The sequence below is a fragment of the Nyctereutes procyonoides genome, unplaced genomic scaffold (genome assembly GCF_905146905.1).
Source record: "Nyctereutes procyonoides isolate TBG_1078 unplaced genomic scaffold, NYPRO_anot_genome, whole genome shotgun sequence".
Lineage (NCBI taxonomy): Eukaryota > Metazoa > Chordata > Mammalia > Carnivora > Canidae > Nyctereutes > Nyctereutes procyonoides.
In genome coordinates, this window is record NW_026575131.1 from 14,558,791 (window position 1) to 14,577,945 (window position 19,155).

General features: G+C 36.0%; 1 protein-coding gene across 10 annotated transcripts in view; it reads right to left on the reverse strand.

The window, feature by feature from the left end:
- CNTN4 (contactin 4) overlaps nt 1-19,155 on the reverse strand; it is a 903,432-nt gene that overhangs the window by 179,450 nt on the left and 704,827 nt on the right. For all 10 annotated transcript variants that reach the window (XM_055344757.1, XM_055344760.1, XM_055344759.1 and 7 more), the window contains one exon: nt 865-1,062. In XM_055344757.1, coding sequence (XP_055200732.1) covers nt 865-1,062 — 198 coding nt within the window. The remainder of the gene's footprint in view (nt 1-864; nt 1,063-19,155) is intronic.

Genomic DNA, 19,155 nt, shown 5'->3' on the forward strand with positions numbered 1-19,155 from the left:
GGAATGAAGAGTTCTTGGGAGTACAGTAATAGGCTTTATTGGACTTCGTAGAGAAGGTACCTGACGCAGTAGGGTGGAGAGGGGTTCAGACAGAGATGACTTCCTAAAGAAAATGATATACTTGAAGAAAAGGAAAGGGCCAGTATAAGTTAACCAAATGAAAGGCTGAGACTCAGAGATGGAAAAACATTTCAAGAAGAGGGAACAGAATACATATACAGTGGGTAAAAGGCATAGTGGTACTAGAGTTTGGTATACAATTCAGTAGGATTGTCTTTGAATAGCACATAGTGAATTACCATACACTGTTATGTCATCCATCTAGATAATTAAGGTGAAATTCATAATTTTCTTGAAATATTTTTATAAAATTGTTGGAAATTAAAACGTATTTCTCAAATAAGCCTTGATGTTCCTCTATTTCCCTGCAGTGTGAGCTGTGTCATTAGTATCATCAATCCAGAAATTATTTGGATAATTTAAAACTTCTTTCTGGACACTGAATACTAAATTACATAGAACTGATTAATGAGTTAGTTGTTCAACCTTCTACTTCATTCTGCCTATGTACACATTTCAAGTGAAAAAGAATAAGAAATAGATTCCTTTGTTATTTATACTTACCTAAATCCACATTCCATTCCTGTTGAGATTAGCAATTAAACTTCTAATTAGTTTTCCAAAATGGATTCATGGGTTTATTTCTTACACAAATGGAGAAAATATAGGTACCAAATGTAAAAAGCATTAAACTTTTCTTAAATTTAATTTAGACAATCAGAGTTTGCGTGCCAATAATATAATTTTCCATATGCAATATGGGATCACAAAAACAGAATTAACAAAATCCCTTAGGAAACTCACCATCATTTCTCAGTATTAGTGGTGTGGGTGGCCCCAGGACCTTATGGTTTGTCACTGTATTTGTAACCACGCAGGTGTAATTTCCAACATCAGACTTTTCTACTTTGGCAATATATAGATTCCCAGTCTCTTGAGAAACAAACCGGCGATTATCCTGGTAAGAAGGGTATTCATTGAAGATCCAGGCATAGCTCAGCTCTGAAAGGAAAGGAATCATCATTAGAAATAGTCTTCGTCATTGGAACATACTGTATACATGAAAGAAATGGTCAAGTTAGAAACTCATACTGTTGACCAATGATTTTTTTAGCCTGCCAAATATAAATAAGTAATCACAATCCCTTAAGCATTTTACCTGTACTCGTACTGTCAGTCAATAAGGGTTTATTTTCTAGAGAACTAAAAGTTACTCTGATAGTTGATTAAAAGAAGTCCAACCTCTTTAAGTCAAGGGAATGAGCATTTATAGTTTACTAAGCATGTGCCAAGCACCATACAGTACTTACTGAACTAATGCTCAAATTACAGACCCAGGGAGTATATAATTTTGATATAGTAAGGCTGGAAGCCACCCTGAAAACTATTTAGATCACTTCTTTCATTTTATAGATAATAATCATTATAGTGCATCACAGTGCCACATACTTGCATTGCACTTTGTGGTTTTCAATGCATTTTATAGTTTTCCATTAACTGAGAAACTTTGGCACAGAGCAACAAAGTAACTATCCAAACTCGTAGCCCTACTTAGGGACAGAATAATTCCTGAGTCTCAATTTAGTCTTCTCCCAATGCCTCACATTATCAATGCTAATTCTTACTCTTTTCTTACTTGGTGAGGTTGAACTATTTTTCCATTATTTGAGTGAGATGGTGGTTTAATATTGCAGCAAATACTTGCTAAGCACACACTGACTGACTGGTTGGCTGGTCCCAAATGTAAATGTGTATTTAAAAATGTTGGCTGAAAAATTTATCATATTCATAAGAGAGTGAGGATGAAATAGCAGTCCAAGAGCAACTTTTTTGCAGATACTTATTCATTGCAGAGTGCCAGTGGGATAAGTACAACAGGTAGCCATATCTGAAAATGTGTGTTTCCAACTTCTAAGTTTTCTTAAGAATTAGGTAAATGTTTCGTGAATTAACATGTGATCCCATGCTTTTAATTTCAAAGAGGAATCCTAAATGACAGTGAGCTTAAGTGATTTGCTGTAGTAAACTATTGTGCCCCAAGGAAATCAAACTTCATCTCCAGGCATTCCATGATTCCTCTCCTTAAAGTGTGATCTTTAGATTTGTCCAAAGCTGGAAAAGTGATATACTAGTCACTGGCACTGAATAGATAATGTGCCCATTTTATCTTCAGAAATTACTTTGGTGGGGGAGGGGGAAACAATTAGATGCAAAAGAAGACTGGTTTTAGAACTAGTTAGCTGAATTCTTATATGTCTCTCTTTTAATAGACTCATTGGCAAAAGTTCAAATGTATGCGATGTCCTTGGAAATGGCAGAAATATGCCAGCTTTTTATAGAGAACACTAATTGTTGTAAAAGGCACTTCTGTTGTTTAATACTTAGATGAGTCCTAAGCGTAATTGACCACAATAACCAAATGTACAACTGGAAACCTATTCTGGTTTAATAATCCACTATTTACATACAAAGGAATGCTTTGCTTTCCCTAAATCACTGGATTATAACATTTCCACATGTAGTATTTTAGAGAGATATAATTATGTTTATATGAGAATAGTTAATCATTTTATTTACACATGTGCCTGTAATTGTAAGTAACCCCATGCTGATGTCAAGAGGATACTCAGTATAAATAAGCAAGTGCTTCCCAGCAAGCTAGTCACTTCCTCAAGAAACTAAAATCTGGGGGAGGAAAGTCCCTATAATAGGTCATGAGGAAGCTCAATTGGTATGGTAGTTTTTCCATAAAAAAAAGCAAACAGGATATTTTAACAAACAACATAGCAAACAGCACAGTACAGTGTACTATTTAGTCAGTATGGTATGTGAGTTTTGGGCGAACCAAGTAATCTCTGAGCATCTCTATTTTCTCATATGAACAATGAGGAGAACTCTGTCTATCCCGTAATTAGCTATAGGAGAGTTTTAAGTATAAATTAGCATCTCCAAAATCACAATGTAGAAGTTAGAAAGTAATTTACCAGCATAATATTAATCAACCCACATCTCTCCAAGGAGAGTTGTAACCAAATACATGACACTATTTTCTTTTTCTAATGACATTTTTCAAGATTGTTACTAGTGGCCAGTGATAGGATCCTCTGAATCCTGTGGGACAAGGCAACTAGAAAGTTGTATGGACCATGGATATCAGAAAAAAAAAAAAAAGACATTTACTTTGTTATTTTTTTAATTGAAGTTAAAAACAAAAGACTAAAATTCAAACCTGTATTACATAAGGGAATTCATTTAAACATTCTCAGTTTCAACCTTTAACCCATCAAGCAAGAATAATATTAAATGTGATGCAGGTGGGTTGTGAGGATTCTTTTTATAAATTTAATTTAATTTAAATTAAATTAATTAACATATAGTACATTATTAGTTTTAGAGGTAGAGTTCAGTGATTCATCAGTTGTATATAACACCAGGTGCTCATTACATCATGAGCCCTCTTCAATGCCCATCACCTGTTTACCCCATCCTCCCACCCTCCCTCCCCTCCAGTAACACTAAGTTTGTTTCCTGTAGTTGAGTCTCAGTAGTGAGGATTCTTATGTGAAAGCACTCTGATTCATAAGCACATCTGAATCATTAAAAGTTAATCATTTTAAAAGTAAAAATAACAAAAAAGTAAAAATAACAAAACATACCCAATTAACATGTTGTTTGGCTATTTAAAAATTGGCTTTTTTTAAAGGATTTATTTATTTATTTATTTATTTATTTATTTATTTATTTATTTATTTATTTATTTATTTATGAGAGAGAGAGAGAGAGAGAGAGAGAGAGAGGCAGAGACACAGGAGGAGGGAGAAGCAGGCTCCATGCCGGGAGCCCGATGTGGGACTCGATCCGGGGACTTCAGGATCGCGCCCTGGGCCAAAGGCAGACACTAAAACGCTGAGCCACCCAGGGATCAAACATTATATGGTCTCATTCATTTGGGGAATATAAAAAATAGTGAAAGGGAATAAAGGGGAAAGGAGAAAAAAATAAGTGGGAAATATGAGAAAGGGAGACAGAACATGGAAGACTCCAAACCCTGGGAAACGAACTAGGGGTGGTGGAAGGGGAGGAGGGAGGGGGGGTGGGAATGACTGGGTGGTGGGCACTGAGGTGGGCACTTGATGGGATGAGCACTGGGTGTTATCCTGCACGGTGGTAAATTGAACACCAATAAAAAATACATTTATTAAAAAAATTAGTTAATTATTTTGGTTTCACTGCTTGTGACAGTAAGTGACTTAGTGCTTTAGCAGAAGACTCAAGCAACTGTGAGCATGTACATACCACAGCATTTCCTAAACTCTGGTCCTTGGAATATTAATTTTTTTGTTAATAGAAGTTGTCTCCCTCTCACCTATCCCAAATTTAAAAGAGTTACATTATCGAATTACTTTGAGAAGCCCTAGATTAAAAAAGTTTAACAGATTTTTAAATTTATCCTTTTGGACTTGCAAGAGATTTTTAACCTCCCAAGATTCCTCAAAAACTTCACAGCATGTTTAAGCACACAAACTTACTTGATCATAAAGTCTCCTCCCACCCCAATAATCCCCACTACACATATACGATTTTTCTAAAACATCTATTAATAGGTCACAAAACCTAGTTTGGGAAACCCTGGACAAACAGCAATGACTTCCACTCAAGAAACATTAAATACAATATAAAGATTATCAACTCTATTACTTCAGTGTGGGGAGGATTGTTAAGTGACTCTAAACAAAAGAAAGCAACAAAATGGTGAACCAAAATTTTAATAAGCTTCCAAAATGTAATAACACTATAGCCATTTCTCATGGTGTAGAAAAAGGAACAAACCACAGTTGCCAGAAACTGTCTAAAATGGATTATGCTAAAGATCATACCTAATACCAGCTGAACATGTGATCTTTGTAAATACTGTTGAGTCCCAAAGTGCAAAGGTCATTCAAAAAGTCTTGACTGGTACACTGCTGAGATCATATTGAGCTAAATGCTGAGTCCCTTGAAATGAGGACATCTCTATAAAATGTATCAATTTATTTTTCTTTATAGCAAATGTTACTACCTGTAAATAACGTATTTTTATTTGTCCAGGACAATGAGGAGGTAGCATAAGAAATATGATGTAATGATACTAGAGACATCAATGCAAGTAAAATGGTAATAAAGCTAAAAATTATCCAACAGATCACTTGTCTTTTTCTTTATTTTAAAGATATGAAAAAGCTGAAGCCTAGAAAGGGTAAGGTCGGAGAGTTAAAAACTGGCAAAGTAAATAATAGGTGGTCCCAACTTTTGATGTTTTGACTTTACAATGGTACAAAAGTATGAATTCAGGAGAAACTATACTTCAAAATGTGAATTTGGATCTTTTACTGGCCTGGTGATACACCGTCCTACACTTCCTTGTGATGTTGGACAGGGGCATCAGCCATAGATCCCCACAGATGGTCAGCCACACCGTCAGGAGCATCCACAATACACTTACAACCATTCTATATCCCTATATCCATTCTGCTTTTTCTTTAAGTACAGTATTAAATAAATTACATGAGATATTGAACACTTTATTATAAGATAGACTTTATGTCAGATGACTTTGCCCAAATGTAGGCTAATGTAAGTATTCTGCGAATGTTTAAGGTAGGTGAGGCTAAGTGATGATGGCTGGTAGGTTAGGTGTATGAAATGCACTGTCTACTTATGACGGGTTTATTGGGATGTGATCCTATCCTCAGGTGAGGAAGATCTGTATATAATAGTGCTTCTAGCTATAGTCCCATTCCAGTGCTCCCTCCAGGAAGCAAATATGAGCTCTTAAAATTTGAAAGAAAGGAGCCAGTACTGTTGTATCACTCAATAGACACTCTAGTTTTCCCCTAAGAAACAAAGTCAATTTTTATCAGAGCAAAATATCAATCCATTGGGTTACATGAAATGCTATCAACGTTCTGAAAAATAGAGCCAAGTAAATAAAACAAAATAAATTCTCATGAGCTACAATGAGCAAAAATGTATCCCACTCAGTTTGATTTCCTTAGGGACTTCCATGCAATATTTATACTTATTCAAACTTGACAGATTTCTTTTGATAAGTTTTCACACACTAATTGCTCTGGATGTGACAGACAGTTCTTGTCCCATTGGCAATTTGTAACAACTCAGTAAACATACTTGGAATAGAAATACTTTTAATAGATTGTGAAGCTTCTGATGCTCAACTGAAAAAATACTGAGACTAGTTCTAATGTGATACTTGTTGAAGAAAGATCTAATGATGGTTTTCTGACTTGTAGGATCCAAATCTATAGGAAATTAGCTATAAATCTTCACTCTTACTTGGTTCTTTTTTCTACATCTTTGAGCCAATAGCAAATAATTTTGGGTTATTAGTTTTCATATAAGACATCAATTTTTTTTTCAAATTTAAGTATTCATTGAGCAAATTTATCCTGTGATCAGAGTCCTTTGGTGGATGCTCTTAACAAGTTTCTATTGCTAATTTCTTTCTAGAGTTATGCTATACTTCATAACATGCAAAGCCCTGTCCCAAGGGCAGCACAAATGTCAGTTTTCAAAGATGCCCTTCTTAATCCTCAAAGTTTCAAATGTGAAAGGAACCTTAGTATGACCCCTTCAATTTTACAGAGAAGGAAACTTAAATCTGGAGAAAGTACATGTGTGGATCACAATCACACATTTGGTAAGTGGGTAGTCACAGTATTCAGAAGAGATGATTCTGTTAGGAACCCATATGTTCCTCTCCAAATTTATTTTGGAGCTAGAAAAGATCAGTTTTCCTTATCTGTAAATTTCCTTATCTCTAAGTGAGGGAGTACAACTAGATGATCTTTAGGTATCTTTTGGGATTAAAGTTCCACAATTCTATGTGTATAACATCAAATCCAACATCCTAATTTGACAAAAGATGAAAATGGGACCCAGAGATACCCAGGAACTTGCTAAAAATCACATAGATACTTACTGACAAAATCAGAACTGGAATTTTTTTAAATTAAAAAAAATTAGAGTAATCTTTACACCCAGGGTGGGGCTCAAATTTATAACCCTGAGACCAAGAATCATACACTCCACAAATTGAGCCAGCCAGGCACCCCTAGAACTAGAACTATACACACACACACACACACACACACGCACACATGCATGAACATAAACACTATACTACAGTTATTTGAATTAAGCTGTATTGTGTAGAAAAGAGATAGTAGAATTAACAGGGCATCAATTCTAGTCATTATGTTGTAATTTTCACTTTGAAAAAATTATTTAAATAGCATGAGAGTCTCCTTACTTTTAGATAGTTTTATCAATACCAATTTTACTTTTTTGTATGGTGTTGTAAAGTTGAATTTTAAACTAAGACATGATTCTAAGCAGGTTAATGCGAAAAATGTATGTTAAGTGATTCTATAGATAAAATGGGTTATATGAGTACATTCACTGGTTTACTTTTTGGCCAAAAATTTACTAAACACCAGCCTTGCACAAAAGTACTGAGCTCAGCTCAGCAATGGAAGTAAACACAGGGAATGGAACCTCTTGGTGGTTTGTCTGGGCAAAGGGGAAAGAAAGCATAACCCAGTTAAAAGATCCCTGGATTTGCTGCCAAAATACATGGATTGAGTCTTGGCTTTAGCACTAATTAGTGAGAGAGTAATTTCCAGTCCTTAGTTTTCTCATCTGAAAAATAGGAATAAGAATACTTGCCCTGCCAAGTCACACTGAACATCAAACATGTTGATGTCAACTTTTAAGACTGTGTTTCTGTTTTTTTGCTTGTAAATGGATTGATAAATATTTTATCTTTCTGTGAACTTAGGAAAAGGAAGATGTTATAAATTGTGAGTAATCTAAGTAATTTCTGAAAAAGTAAGAATTGTACCAGAAACCTTAAGCACTAAATAGGCACTAGTGATTTTGCATCATTAAACAGGTGGCAGGAGAGCCTAAGAGAAGAGTGTGTTGTCATGTAAAAGATTTGTGAGTTATCCCAAGAGGGAATGGCTCATAGACTGGCTTCTGAGTGACAATGCCTCTGGATAAAACCACTAATCATATTAAGACCCTAAATGATCAATATAAAGTCATATTTGAACTGTCATGTCATATAGTCATGAACATTTTGTAAAACAGAAGGAGAGGGAAGGTGTCTGAGAGAAGGTGAAATCTGAAGGGCTGGAATAGGAAAGATACTGTACCTCAATTAATTATGACATAGACTAATGGGCATTGAATACTTACAATGATGACCATGGCCCTTTATAATGTAGATTGCTGAAATCATGCCTGTGGCTGAAAGAACCCCTAAAATGGATACTTTGCAGCTCAGAGAACTTGGTTTAGACAAGACTTCAGCATCAAGCAGGACTTCCTAGGGTTCAGTAATTGTTTCTCATGAGTAATTGGTGCTGGGTAGAGCAGGGATGGCATGGATCTGTCATTTGGCCCACCAGTTACCACTCCTATACCTGTGGTTGACACAGATAATTGACTATGCCCCACATAGATTCAAGATCATTCTCAATACAATGCTTCAGGCAGTTACTTCCAAGCAATTGGTGTTGGCACATAAGGTCAAGCCTCTTTACCATATTTGTAGAAATGATTTAGGAGGAATGAAATGGTGATCATGTGAGGCAAGGATTAGAAAAGACCTAGTGCTAAATACCATGCAAACCTGGGGCAAACACTTCTAAAAATAAGCCTCCTGACTATTCACTCATTGCATTCAATGATTATTTAGTGCATGCTCTTTGGTCACTCAGATGTGGCAGTGGAGATATGGGAAATAACATGGAAAAAGGGACATTTTCTAGTCAAATATACTAACTGTGAATATTGCTCTTGTGTATAGTTTACAATCTCTTCCCCCTAATGGGTTATTTCTTGTTTTCTTGACTCTATTTTGTTAGTTAAATTAGGCATTTTTCTGGGGTGTAGATTTTCTTTAAAATTTTGTAGGTAAAAGTTAACTTTAACTTGAGTGGAATTTAACACATTGTCTTGAACATAAGCCAAATATGAATATATGATGAAATATATATAAAACTCATACAAATCTTAAACGTATAAGGAAAGGCTTCAACAAAATCATGTACTTGCAGCTGATTGCTGCAGGATATGCTCCCAGATTCCCAGGAGTACATGCTGACTCTCTTTTGCTCTCAGAACTATATCAGAAAAAAGTTTAGGAAATATTGTCTAGGTTTGGTGTCAGCAAACTTTCATACGCTAAAGGAAGAATCCATATATTTTTTTCAACAGAACAGCATCCTTTTTGTTAGCACTTTCAGATTCTTGAGTAGAGGCTGGGAAGTGATGGCACACAGAATGGATTTAGCTTGTGTAAGCGTGTGTGTCTTTTATAGTTTTACATGCCTTAACAACAGTAAAAATCAAATAAACATCTACATATTGAGATTTTCTTGAAACTCAAACAAAACTCTCAGTTATCAGTCCCTAAGAGAAATTAAAGAGGTATATAGCACAGCACCTACTACACTAATGGTTCTCTAACTTGAGTGAGGTCAGAATCACCAGAATGCCTTTTACTACACACAATGCTGCATCCCACACCAGATATCTGATTCAGAAGGTCAGTGCGGGAACCAAGAATCTGAATTTGAAACCAAGTTCTCAGGTGCTGCTGCTGCTGCTGCTTGTTTGAGATCACACTCGAAGAAACACTGCTTTAAAAGGTTGACACACATTTATCTCATTCCATCAGGGAAACTAGTGGCAGAACTGAGTAGCAGCTTTCCATTTAGGAGAGGGCAGGTGGTCTCCATTTTGCCACAGCCTTGACCGATTCCTACTTCTTAAAAAGGCCCATATTGCTCAGTAGGCAATTTAGCTTATGACCTGTTTTGGAATACAGAAGTAAGGGCAAAAGAAATGGAATTGGCAGTTAGTTGTGTGCGTGCTTTCCTTAGCCTGAAAATGGTACTGGAGAATATAAACATGAGGTAACGTGAGTATTTCTATGGAATGAGGGTGGGGGTGATTCTGAAACTACACAAAATCCACATCAGAGCTTTGTATGATTGTGAAGAGCAGTGAGTGGTCCAGCCGACTGAGTGCAGTCAAACCAATAAGGCTACCGTGAAGAGATGTACCTTGAATGGACTATGATGGGCAGATAAAAATTCTGCTTATTGGGATTAAACGGTATTTCGTTCAGTTATTTGTTAAAAATCTGTCATTTAAAGAAATCAAAGATATCACCTATTTTATGAAGACCTCCAATCCAACATCCATAGCTCCTTTGGTAAGTATTAATTCCTTGAAGCATAGGTACCTTTGACAGTTAAGTATAAAATACTTCAGATACTGTGAAAACTTTGTAAAAGTTAAAGAGATAGGGATCATAGTTCAATGCCCCATTCTAGAGAGAACGCCACTTTCTCATGGGTAGGAAGTGAACAGAAGAAAATGAGATATAACTTTTTCAGCTTAATACTTACATCCTTTTCATACAATGCCTCTGCCTGAGGCCTCAGATTCTCTCTAGGAATGTTGGGGGAAGGTACTGCTAAGGGAAGGCATATCCAATCAGTTATACAAATACTGTGGATTAGAACTTCACAAGATTTTTTGCTTCTGTGCCCATCTCATCATTACCTGTCACTGGCCTAAGAACATCCTGCCATATTGCCAACTTTCCAGGACAACCTACCTACCACTGCCAGATTAATTTGTCTAATGAGCAGTTTTGGATCATGTTCCTCCTAGCCACACAAGTCCTATGTGACCTCCACTGCAACTTGGATCAAATAAAATACATCAAGCTAGTAGTCAAGTCCTTCTAAAGCAGGACTTCAAATTATCCAGTTTTAGCTTTCTACTCCTCTCTCCAAGTAAGTCCTATTTTGGGGGAGTATTCTTCAAGCTAGGCTTTGCAAAACATCAGAGAGGATGATTACTTTGATTAGTCTGTCATACAATACATATCTATTCCCTCTGAAATCACCTTTACATGCAAAGATAAGGCATTGTGGGAAAGCTCTGCTCACCTGTCTTGGCTGTAAGCAGGGAGCTCTGTTTTTAGTTTTTTTTGTGTGATTTGTCCTTTCCAACAAAACCATATTTTAAGAAATGTTTGTACTGCTAAGTAGGGTTGCTTAAAGTAAAGTGGGGAAAGAGTCACTGATCCTCTGCTGTGCTCTATGCTTTTCAATCTCCCTACATTGGCTTAGGCACTCTCTCTTAGGATGCCCTTCCAACTTCTGTTTGTCTCAAACACTACCTTTTGCAAAGAGTCCTCTTCCCTCCTGGAAACAAATATGGTCTCTCCTCAACAACCAAATAAACATGTGTTTCTTTTCTGCCTCATAGCAACTACACATTATTTCACATATTAGAATTTTGTTTTTCCTATATTAGAATGGTTCAATTACGTGTCTCTTCTCCAGATAACAGATTTGAGTATTACTTGTGGACAAGAATACATATGGCAGGGGAACATATGCTTTGTCCCTCACATTCTGTAATCAACTTAGTGGATATTGGTTGAACTGAATTCAAATTCCAAATGTTACAAGTTTCCTAGAGCAACAATTCATTACCAAACTCCAGGCCAAAAGTGTTAGTGAGAAGAAAGTTACCTGTAAAGAAGAGAATACACTACTTCCATCAGATCACTGACTGCAAATCAAAATCACTTAAATTAGAGGAGGACAGAAAATCTAGAACATCAGAACCCATATTTTTCAAATAAGAATGCCTAAGCCTTTTCTCTTTCCTTGTTTTTCCCCCTGACTCTCTGATGGAATTTTACCAAGTTTACAGAATCAGAGTAAAAAAAGATGACTAATTCATAGTCTTCCAAATATCTAAGAGAAGGAAAGACTCAATAAAAGCACAGAGATAGGCATGCAGAAATAGTTAGGCCATACAACACAACAGGCTAAACGATATTTGTCAATGAAACTGAGTTACCAGATGACAGCTGTGTGACCTGGCCAGACTGTGGTTACTCAAAGGTAGCAGTAACCCCTGGACTATGATATTTACTTGTAGGAGGAAGTAAACCTGTGATTTGCTAGCTAGATTTTCATATCTACCTTTAAGTGAGGTTTTGTCTTATAAGTACATGAGCAGAACCACAACTTGTTTAAGACTTTACATTTTAAAACACTCCAGTATTATCTCATTTGTTGGCTCCATCAGTTTTTGGAAATAAGTAGAATAAAGATTAGTGCTATTGGAGGAACAGGGAAAGTGAGACATAGGAAAATATATGATCTATTTTAGGACCATAGACAAGATCAGTGGAATTAGATTTAGGATCGAAACAGATACTTTGATTGATTGATTATTTTTTGAAACAGACACTTTGGCAAAGATTCCTCTTTCTATGCTAGAAGCCACTGCAATATGGCTTAACTGAGCCACTAACAAGGTGGGTACAGGGGTTCTCATGACTGACATTGCCAGGGCCTTCACTGAAATAACTATAGTGGGAAATGTGGCCAGGATAACTATCTTCTTGTTTGCTTTGGTATGCCACAGCACCTAATCCAATGGCACTCAAGAGATGTTCAGAGTTTTAGTGAACTAGGTGACCAGTTAAATCTTGAAATATCAGGATATGCAGGTCACTAGTACATCAGCATTTAAAGATTTTTTTCTAAGAGAAGGCTGCACAAATCATCATTAATAGAATTTGTGGTTTTTGTCACAACATAATCAAAATCTGTCTTATTACTTGAAGCTTAGCAATTTCTGGAGAGAAAGGAAAAAAAATACTCAATGTGGGAACTGAAATGCATTCTCAGGAATGATTAAAAATTTTGAGTAAATGGTAGAAAATGTCAGTTAAACTATAATTATTTACATTTTTAAAAGGATTCAAGCAGTAATATGACTAACAGAACAAGTTTTCAAGCAATGTCACCAACTCCCACACAAGTCACTGATATACAGCCTTTTCATCAGATAATTAAACAATTCTACACCCTCCTCAATTAAAGATGTGATCGAAATTCAAACAACTGACATTTAAATTTGAAGCCTAAATTAACCCTTAATTAAATTTGCCAAGCAAATACTAGTCTTCATTGTAATCCAAGATGCTTTTTCCATCTCTTCTCTGCAATTTACCAATGCTGACTTAAAACCAGTAGCAAAAACATTTGGCCTGGTGGTCTATTAAAAACAGATCTGTCCTTCCCTAAAGAGAAGTATTTATTTTTATTTGTATATTTAAAAATAAAAGATATTCATTGACTGTAATGGTCAAGTTCTGCCTTGTGATATGGTGGACAGACCCAGATGAAAAATTAATCATTTATGAGTTTTTCCTCATTATTTGGTTTGCCATAAAGGGCAGGTTTCTCTTCTTGGCAATATTTCTTCAATTGGTTCTCATGGTACCCAATCATCATTCCTTAAAGGCTGGCCATACAAATCGGGAGGAGTCTTGAGGTAGATCAATTACATTACCTTATTGCCTAAGGCACAGTGATTGGTTGAGGAAGAGTCATATGACACAAACCAGCCAATCAAAATCTTCTAAAATTCAAATACCTGCAAAAAGGGGCCTTTTTTTTCTTCTCAGGTTTGGAGAGTCACAGGGTGTAGGTGAAGTGCCTCACGCTCATGTCTAATGTGCTACTGACAAGCTAGTGTGAAAAGATAAATCTAAGACCCAGAGCTGACAGGCAGAGAAAGTGAGTGCAGGTGATATCTTAGTAATTTGAGAGAATCAATTTTGAGGGGATATTCTTGTCTTTCATGTAATCTGCTTTTGAAGAAGTCAATAAATCTATGCACCAAAAAAAAAAAAAAAAAAAAAAAAAAGATTCCCTAGTGGATACTGAGTTTCTGTCCTCTATGATTAAATGTCTTGACTAATATAAACCCTTATCATTTCTTTTTCTACTTAGAGGCTTATCCTACCTCCCTTCTCCCATTTAGTAATGTCCTCTTCTTACTGATGTTCATAATTCTCCTCTGAATGTTCTTTGAAAAGTAAATGTACACTAATCTCCCACCCACTCACTACCACTTAGAATTGTTCTTTAAATTGTTGGCTCTTAGAAATAGTGGATTCTTACCATTGACTCTTGTATCTCTTTTATGGCAATACAGCAAAGACTTGTAGGGGGCAGGGGAATGTAGCTTTGAGAAAAAGTTTTAGAAGAAAATAACATGTGGTAATCACAGTTTTTACCTGATGTCTAAGTTTTTACCTGATGTCTAAGTGTGTGTTTAAATTAAATATCCTCACCTAAGGTATTTTAAGAATATTTTCTATAACTGGTCAGGTATGTACCCTGCTATTTGGAGTTAGACATATCTCTTTGTCCTGAAGTCTTGCTTTGCCACTTCTGTAAGACCCAGAAAGTTACTTAAATGATCTAAGAATCAATTTTCTCATCTGAAAATTGGGGATAAAAATACACTTTATAGGTGGTTGAGAGGATCAAGGGCAATGCTGTAAGCAAAGTGCATAATTATAATTAGCACAGTGTCCAGCACATACACTCAATGAATGTTAATATTTGTTGTTATTATTGATAAAGCAAAGATTGTAAAAAGAACTGTTTGATGATCTATATATTCATTCAACTTCACTATAAAGATTCATTCCAAATCATCCACTTATATTAACAGATCAGATCAGGTTTTATGATTAATAAAGCTACAATGACATCTTATCTTAGTATAAACTCATTTTCCTGAAATTATTTTCATTTATGTTATTCATTTGATTCATCTCTAGGAGGTAATACCTATTTTTCCAGGAAAGGGAAATGAGGAACACAAGGAATAATGTCTTATTAAAACTTAGTGTTAAACAAAACTAACCCAGAAAATTAAATCTTCTGATCATTTGTATAGTGCTGGTATACTTAATGCTAATAAGTTGAAGTAGCAAAATCATAACTTAAAATTAATTTGTTTTCTCACTTTCTTGAAATTGAGGAAGGGACCAATGATAAACAGACGGATGATAGGTAATAAGCAAATGCTGTATTCGGGAACCCTAGCAGAGAAGTTGTATTTAGAACTCAATTATTACAGATTATAGCTGGAAAATATCCTAGAGATAATCTATCTATCACTCTCTTTTTAGGAGGAGGCAGAGGTATCTAGGGAGGTGTTCAACCTCTCCTGTTTTTATTTGGTTTGGTTTACTTTGTAGTTACCAAGTGATTAGGGCTGCACTTGGAATCCAAGACCTTATTTTTATACCTACTGCTCTTTTCTCATACGGTATAGTTGAAAGGCAATAGGGGAGGAGGTGTCCTCCATTTCCTTTTGTGATCTTGGCCAAATCACTTAATCTCTCTAAGCCTCAATTTTCTCACATGTAAAGAAGGGATAACTCTCACCTCAGAAGCTTGATGACCAAATAAGACCATATATATGAAAACGATTTGTAAATGAGAAAACACCAGGCAAAGGTGAGAAATCATTATCAGACAGGGATTGCAAATAGATTTCAACTTGACTGGGGAGCTCTACCTAATTGGTATTGGCTCTTCAGAATGTTATGTTAGGGTTTTGAGGATTCAGGGAGACTCAAGGAAAAAGGAGAAATAATTGATCTGGGATGACTGCACTGGGTACAAGGGTGGATACTGGAGACACATGTGACAAATACGTAGGGAAGTGCTTCTGCATAAATGAGTAGTGGCTAGAATGGGGAGAGGAGAGCCCTCAATGAAGATGCATATGTCCTAAAACATACTTTTTCACTGCTCTATTCCCAGAAAATGTGAAATTCTATAAAATGGATATACTTTACCAAGTATGTGCATTGTCATGAGACTAAATTAAATAATGTATGCAAAAGAGCTCAAGATGCTGTAAAGCAACATCCAGTAGAGATGGGTAATATTATGGCATTAAAAATTACACATACAAGCATATCGTACTCATAGAAAACACCTCCTTTACATGAATGAAAATAAAAGTTAATTACTCCTCTAAAATAGTGGCAAAACAATACAAAACCGATATTCTTAAGTGAATGTTAGTAAAAATATATTCTATCCACCTTCAATTTTGAGCATTTTGTCTGTCACTTTAAATTGGCTAAATGTTTGACAGATGTTCAATAATTGACACAGCTTATCTTCCTCTCTCAGGCTCTTTTCCTACTCAATTGCCAGCATTTCTGGTTGCTATAGCAACTATAAACATTAATGATCATTCTGACATGCCAAGGGGATTTAAACACATTCTTAAGTTAAAAGTTCCCTCAGGAAAAAAAAAAAGTCTATCCATCTCTGGAAAGATAGAAAATATTATATGATTTAAATTCCCTGGTTACTGCATTTATTAGAGCTAAATACACAAATCTGCTTCTATCGTTTCTCATAAGTAATTATTTTTTTTTCTTTCACTTGACCAACAAAAGGAGGTATGGGGAATTGAGAAACTCAACTCTCTCTGATGAAAGGAAAAAAAATAATTTATCTAGATAAACGATAAACAACCGAAACTGGTGGGGAGTTTTGAAAGAAGGAAACTACCTGAATTGTCTGATCAAGCACATTGTTTCACAAGGATCTGGGTACAAGTATGAGTACCTCCACTTAAAGCTTCAGTGGCTTCAAGAGTAAAATTGGAATGAAGATATCTGTCTTAACCACACAAGTCACCCTAAACTGTAAAATGCACAAAATACATGGGGTCATTACTGTGTTTTGTGAGAAAGTAAACAATAGTCTGTCCTTTGGAAGAAACTGAAAATAAACAGAAAGATAGGAACGTTTACAACATTTATTTCAACCCAGGGGCCCATGAGCCAGATGTTCTGTTTCCCATGCTTACTATATAAAATGTTTTTCAATGATTGCCAACATTCAAAAACTGAAAGATTTCACAAAGAATTCGACATTTAAGTCTTCTCAGGAAAAACCACAAGATCAAAGCAATTCACTATATTTCTTCAAGACAATAACTGGCCTAAGATGAGCAGTGGCTGACCTGTGTGGAAGGGGTTATGTGGAGCTCCACCTTACCTACATTATCTTAATCATCTACATTCTTACCTGCCTGGTCCAAGAGGAAAATATAGTTTTCAAAGTGAATGAATCCCTTTCATACATGCATTTGTAAGCAAATCTTCCAGATTTTCATCAATCCCAAAGATTCTGTATCCCTTGCTCTTCTTATGAAGCAGAGGGTAGCTAGCATCTGTGCCTTCACTTTGTGGATGAGATGGGATAACTACTTTTGTCTCCTCTGATCACTGCATAACTCCTGGGGTCCAGAGACTGACTAGGGCAAGCTTAAATGGAAAACAAGAGGCCAAGAGATGCCATCAAAGTCCTATCTTTCTTAATGTGTAGGCTCTTCCTTCCTTTAAGAAAAACTTTATTGTGGCGAGATATGCATACAATTTACCATTTTAATGTGTACAGCTCAGTGGCATTAAGTACATTCAAACTGTTGTGCAATTGTCGCCTGAAACTTTTCATCACCCCAAACTGAGACTCTGTATCCACCATGTTTAGATTTTAATCATTCACTCAACAAATATTTTTACGTGCCTATTACGTGCCAGGTATTCTCTTAGATACTACAGAGCAGGATATATCAGGGATATAGTTCTAGGGGAGTCAGGTTTCCTGAATCCTACTCATGTTTCCAGGGCAGTATATCTTACAATTCATGGTATATACCTGTTCTCTCCTGAAATAACTCTTTGGGGGTGGGATCCAGGACTGCAAGCATACCTTAGTATGTATAAAATGACAACTGGACATTGCTTAGCTTCTCCATACCTGGTAAATTCATCCCCATTTTTTAACAGGAATCATTTCTCCTCCACTCTTAGTAGATGATATTATATGAGTCGGGCTTATCCTTATTTTGGCTCCAGGAATGAGCACATGTTCTATGTCTACCCAATCAAAATGTTCTATCCAGCACTACCCCATAACCTCCAGTCACCATAATTAGTTTAGGGGTGGGCATATGACTCAAGCTGGCACATAAAGCAATTTTGAACTTGTGCTAAAATTATTGGGAATGAGCCATTCTCTTTTTGCTGGGGTTACATACAGCAAGGGCTAACTTAAGGAATTCCTAAAACTATCATTTGAGAACTAAAATCTAGCTGTATCTAATGGGAGTTTTATGCCAATAAATTCTCATTTTTTGTTTAAGCTCATTTGAATTGGATTTTGACACTTGCAACCAAAAGGATCTTGATTAAGAGAACAATTAGACAATAGACATAATATTGAAGAGTGTTATATAACTTTAACAAGTAGCCAATGGCCAATTGTATGATGACTACTGGAAATCTATCCTCAAACTCTACCTTCTTAAATCTGTTTGAAACAAAAATTCTTCCCCTTGCCCCTAATTCTAATACAGGACTGCTCTAGCACATCCTTGGCTTCTCTGCTTTCATTCTTCTTACTCTAATGTCTATTCAATCTCATTCAAACTGAAAAACATGTCATCTAAAAGCTTATGCTAAAGTTTTAGATAATAAATACTCCATCTGTCAACTGTTAACAGGGTTATCTTCGGCAAGCCACTTCAACTCTGAGTTGTTCTAGTAGTTAAGTCAGCCCTATAAGAGTATAGAGATGGGGAAGTCAAGCAGATTGGTATTTTCTAGGGGTATCTCTGTAGCTTATCTCTTCTGATGGATGATGGTGAAGACTCAGGACAAAGAGACAAAGGATAAAGATGGAAGGAAGGAAAGTCCTCCTCAATGAAGGCTCTGAGCACAAGTATTCAATTTTCATTTGTTATTTACTAGGTGGCCAGGTGCTAGCATAAGTCTGCACAGGACAGACACTGAAGACAGTAAACCACAAATGGCTTGGTAATCCTGCAAAGGAGGGCATTTGGCACAAAATTTATTTTCAGCCAGCTTCACAAACATGCCAACATTAGCTATAAGGGACAAAAAACATAATTTTAGCATTCCTGCCACTCTTAAGATCACAAATTGCTAGGTCAACATTGATTAGCTGACCCTCTTTTATGATGCCTGACCCTAAGTGTACTTGTTCTGCTTGTGGCAGGAGTTTGAATTTTTTTTGGCTCTCCATAAGCTTCTTAACTAAGACCTGTTGAATAAGGGGTGATCTCCATCTTCAG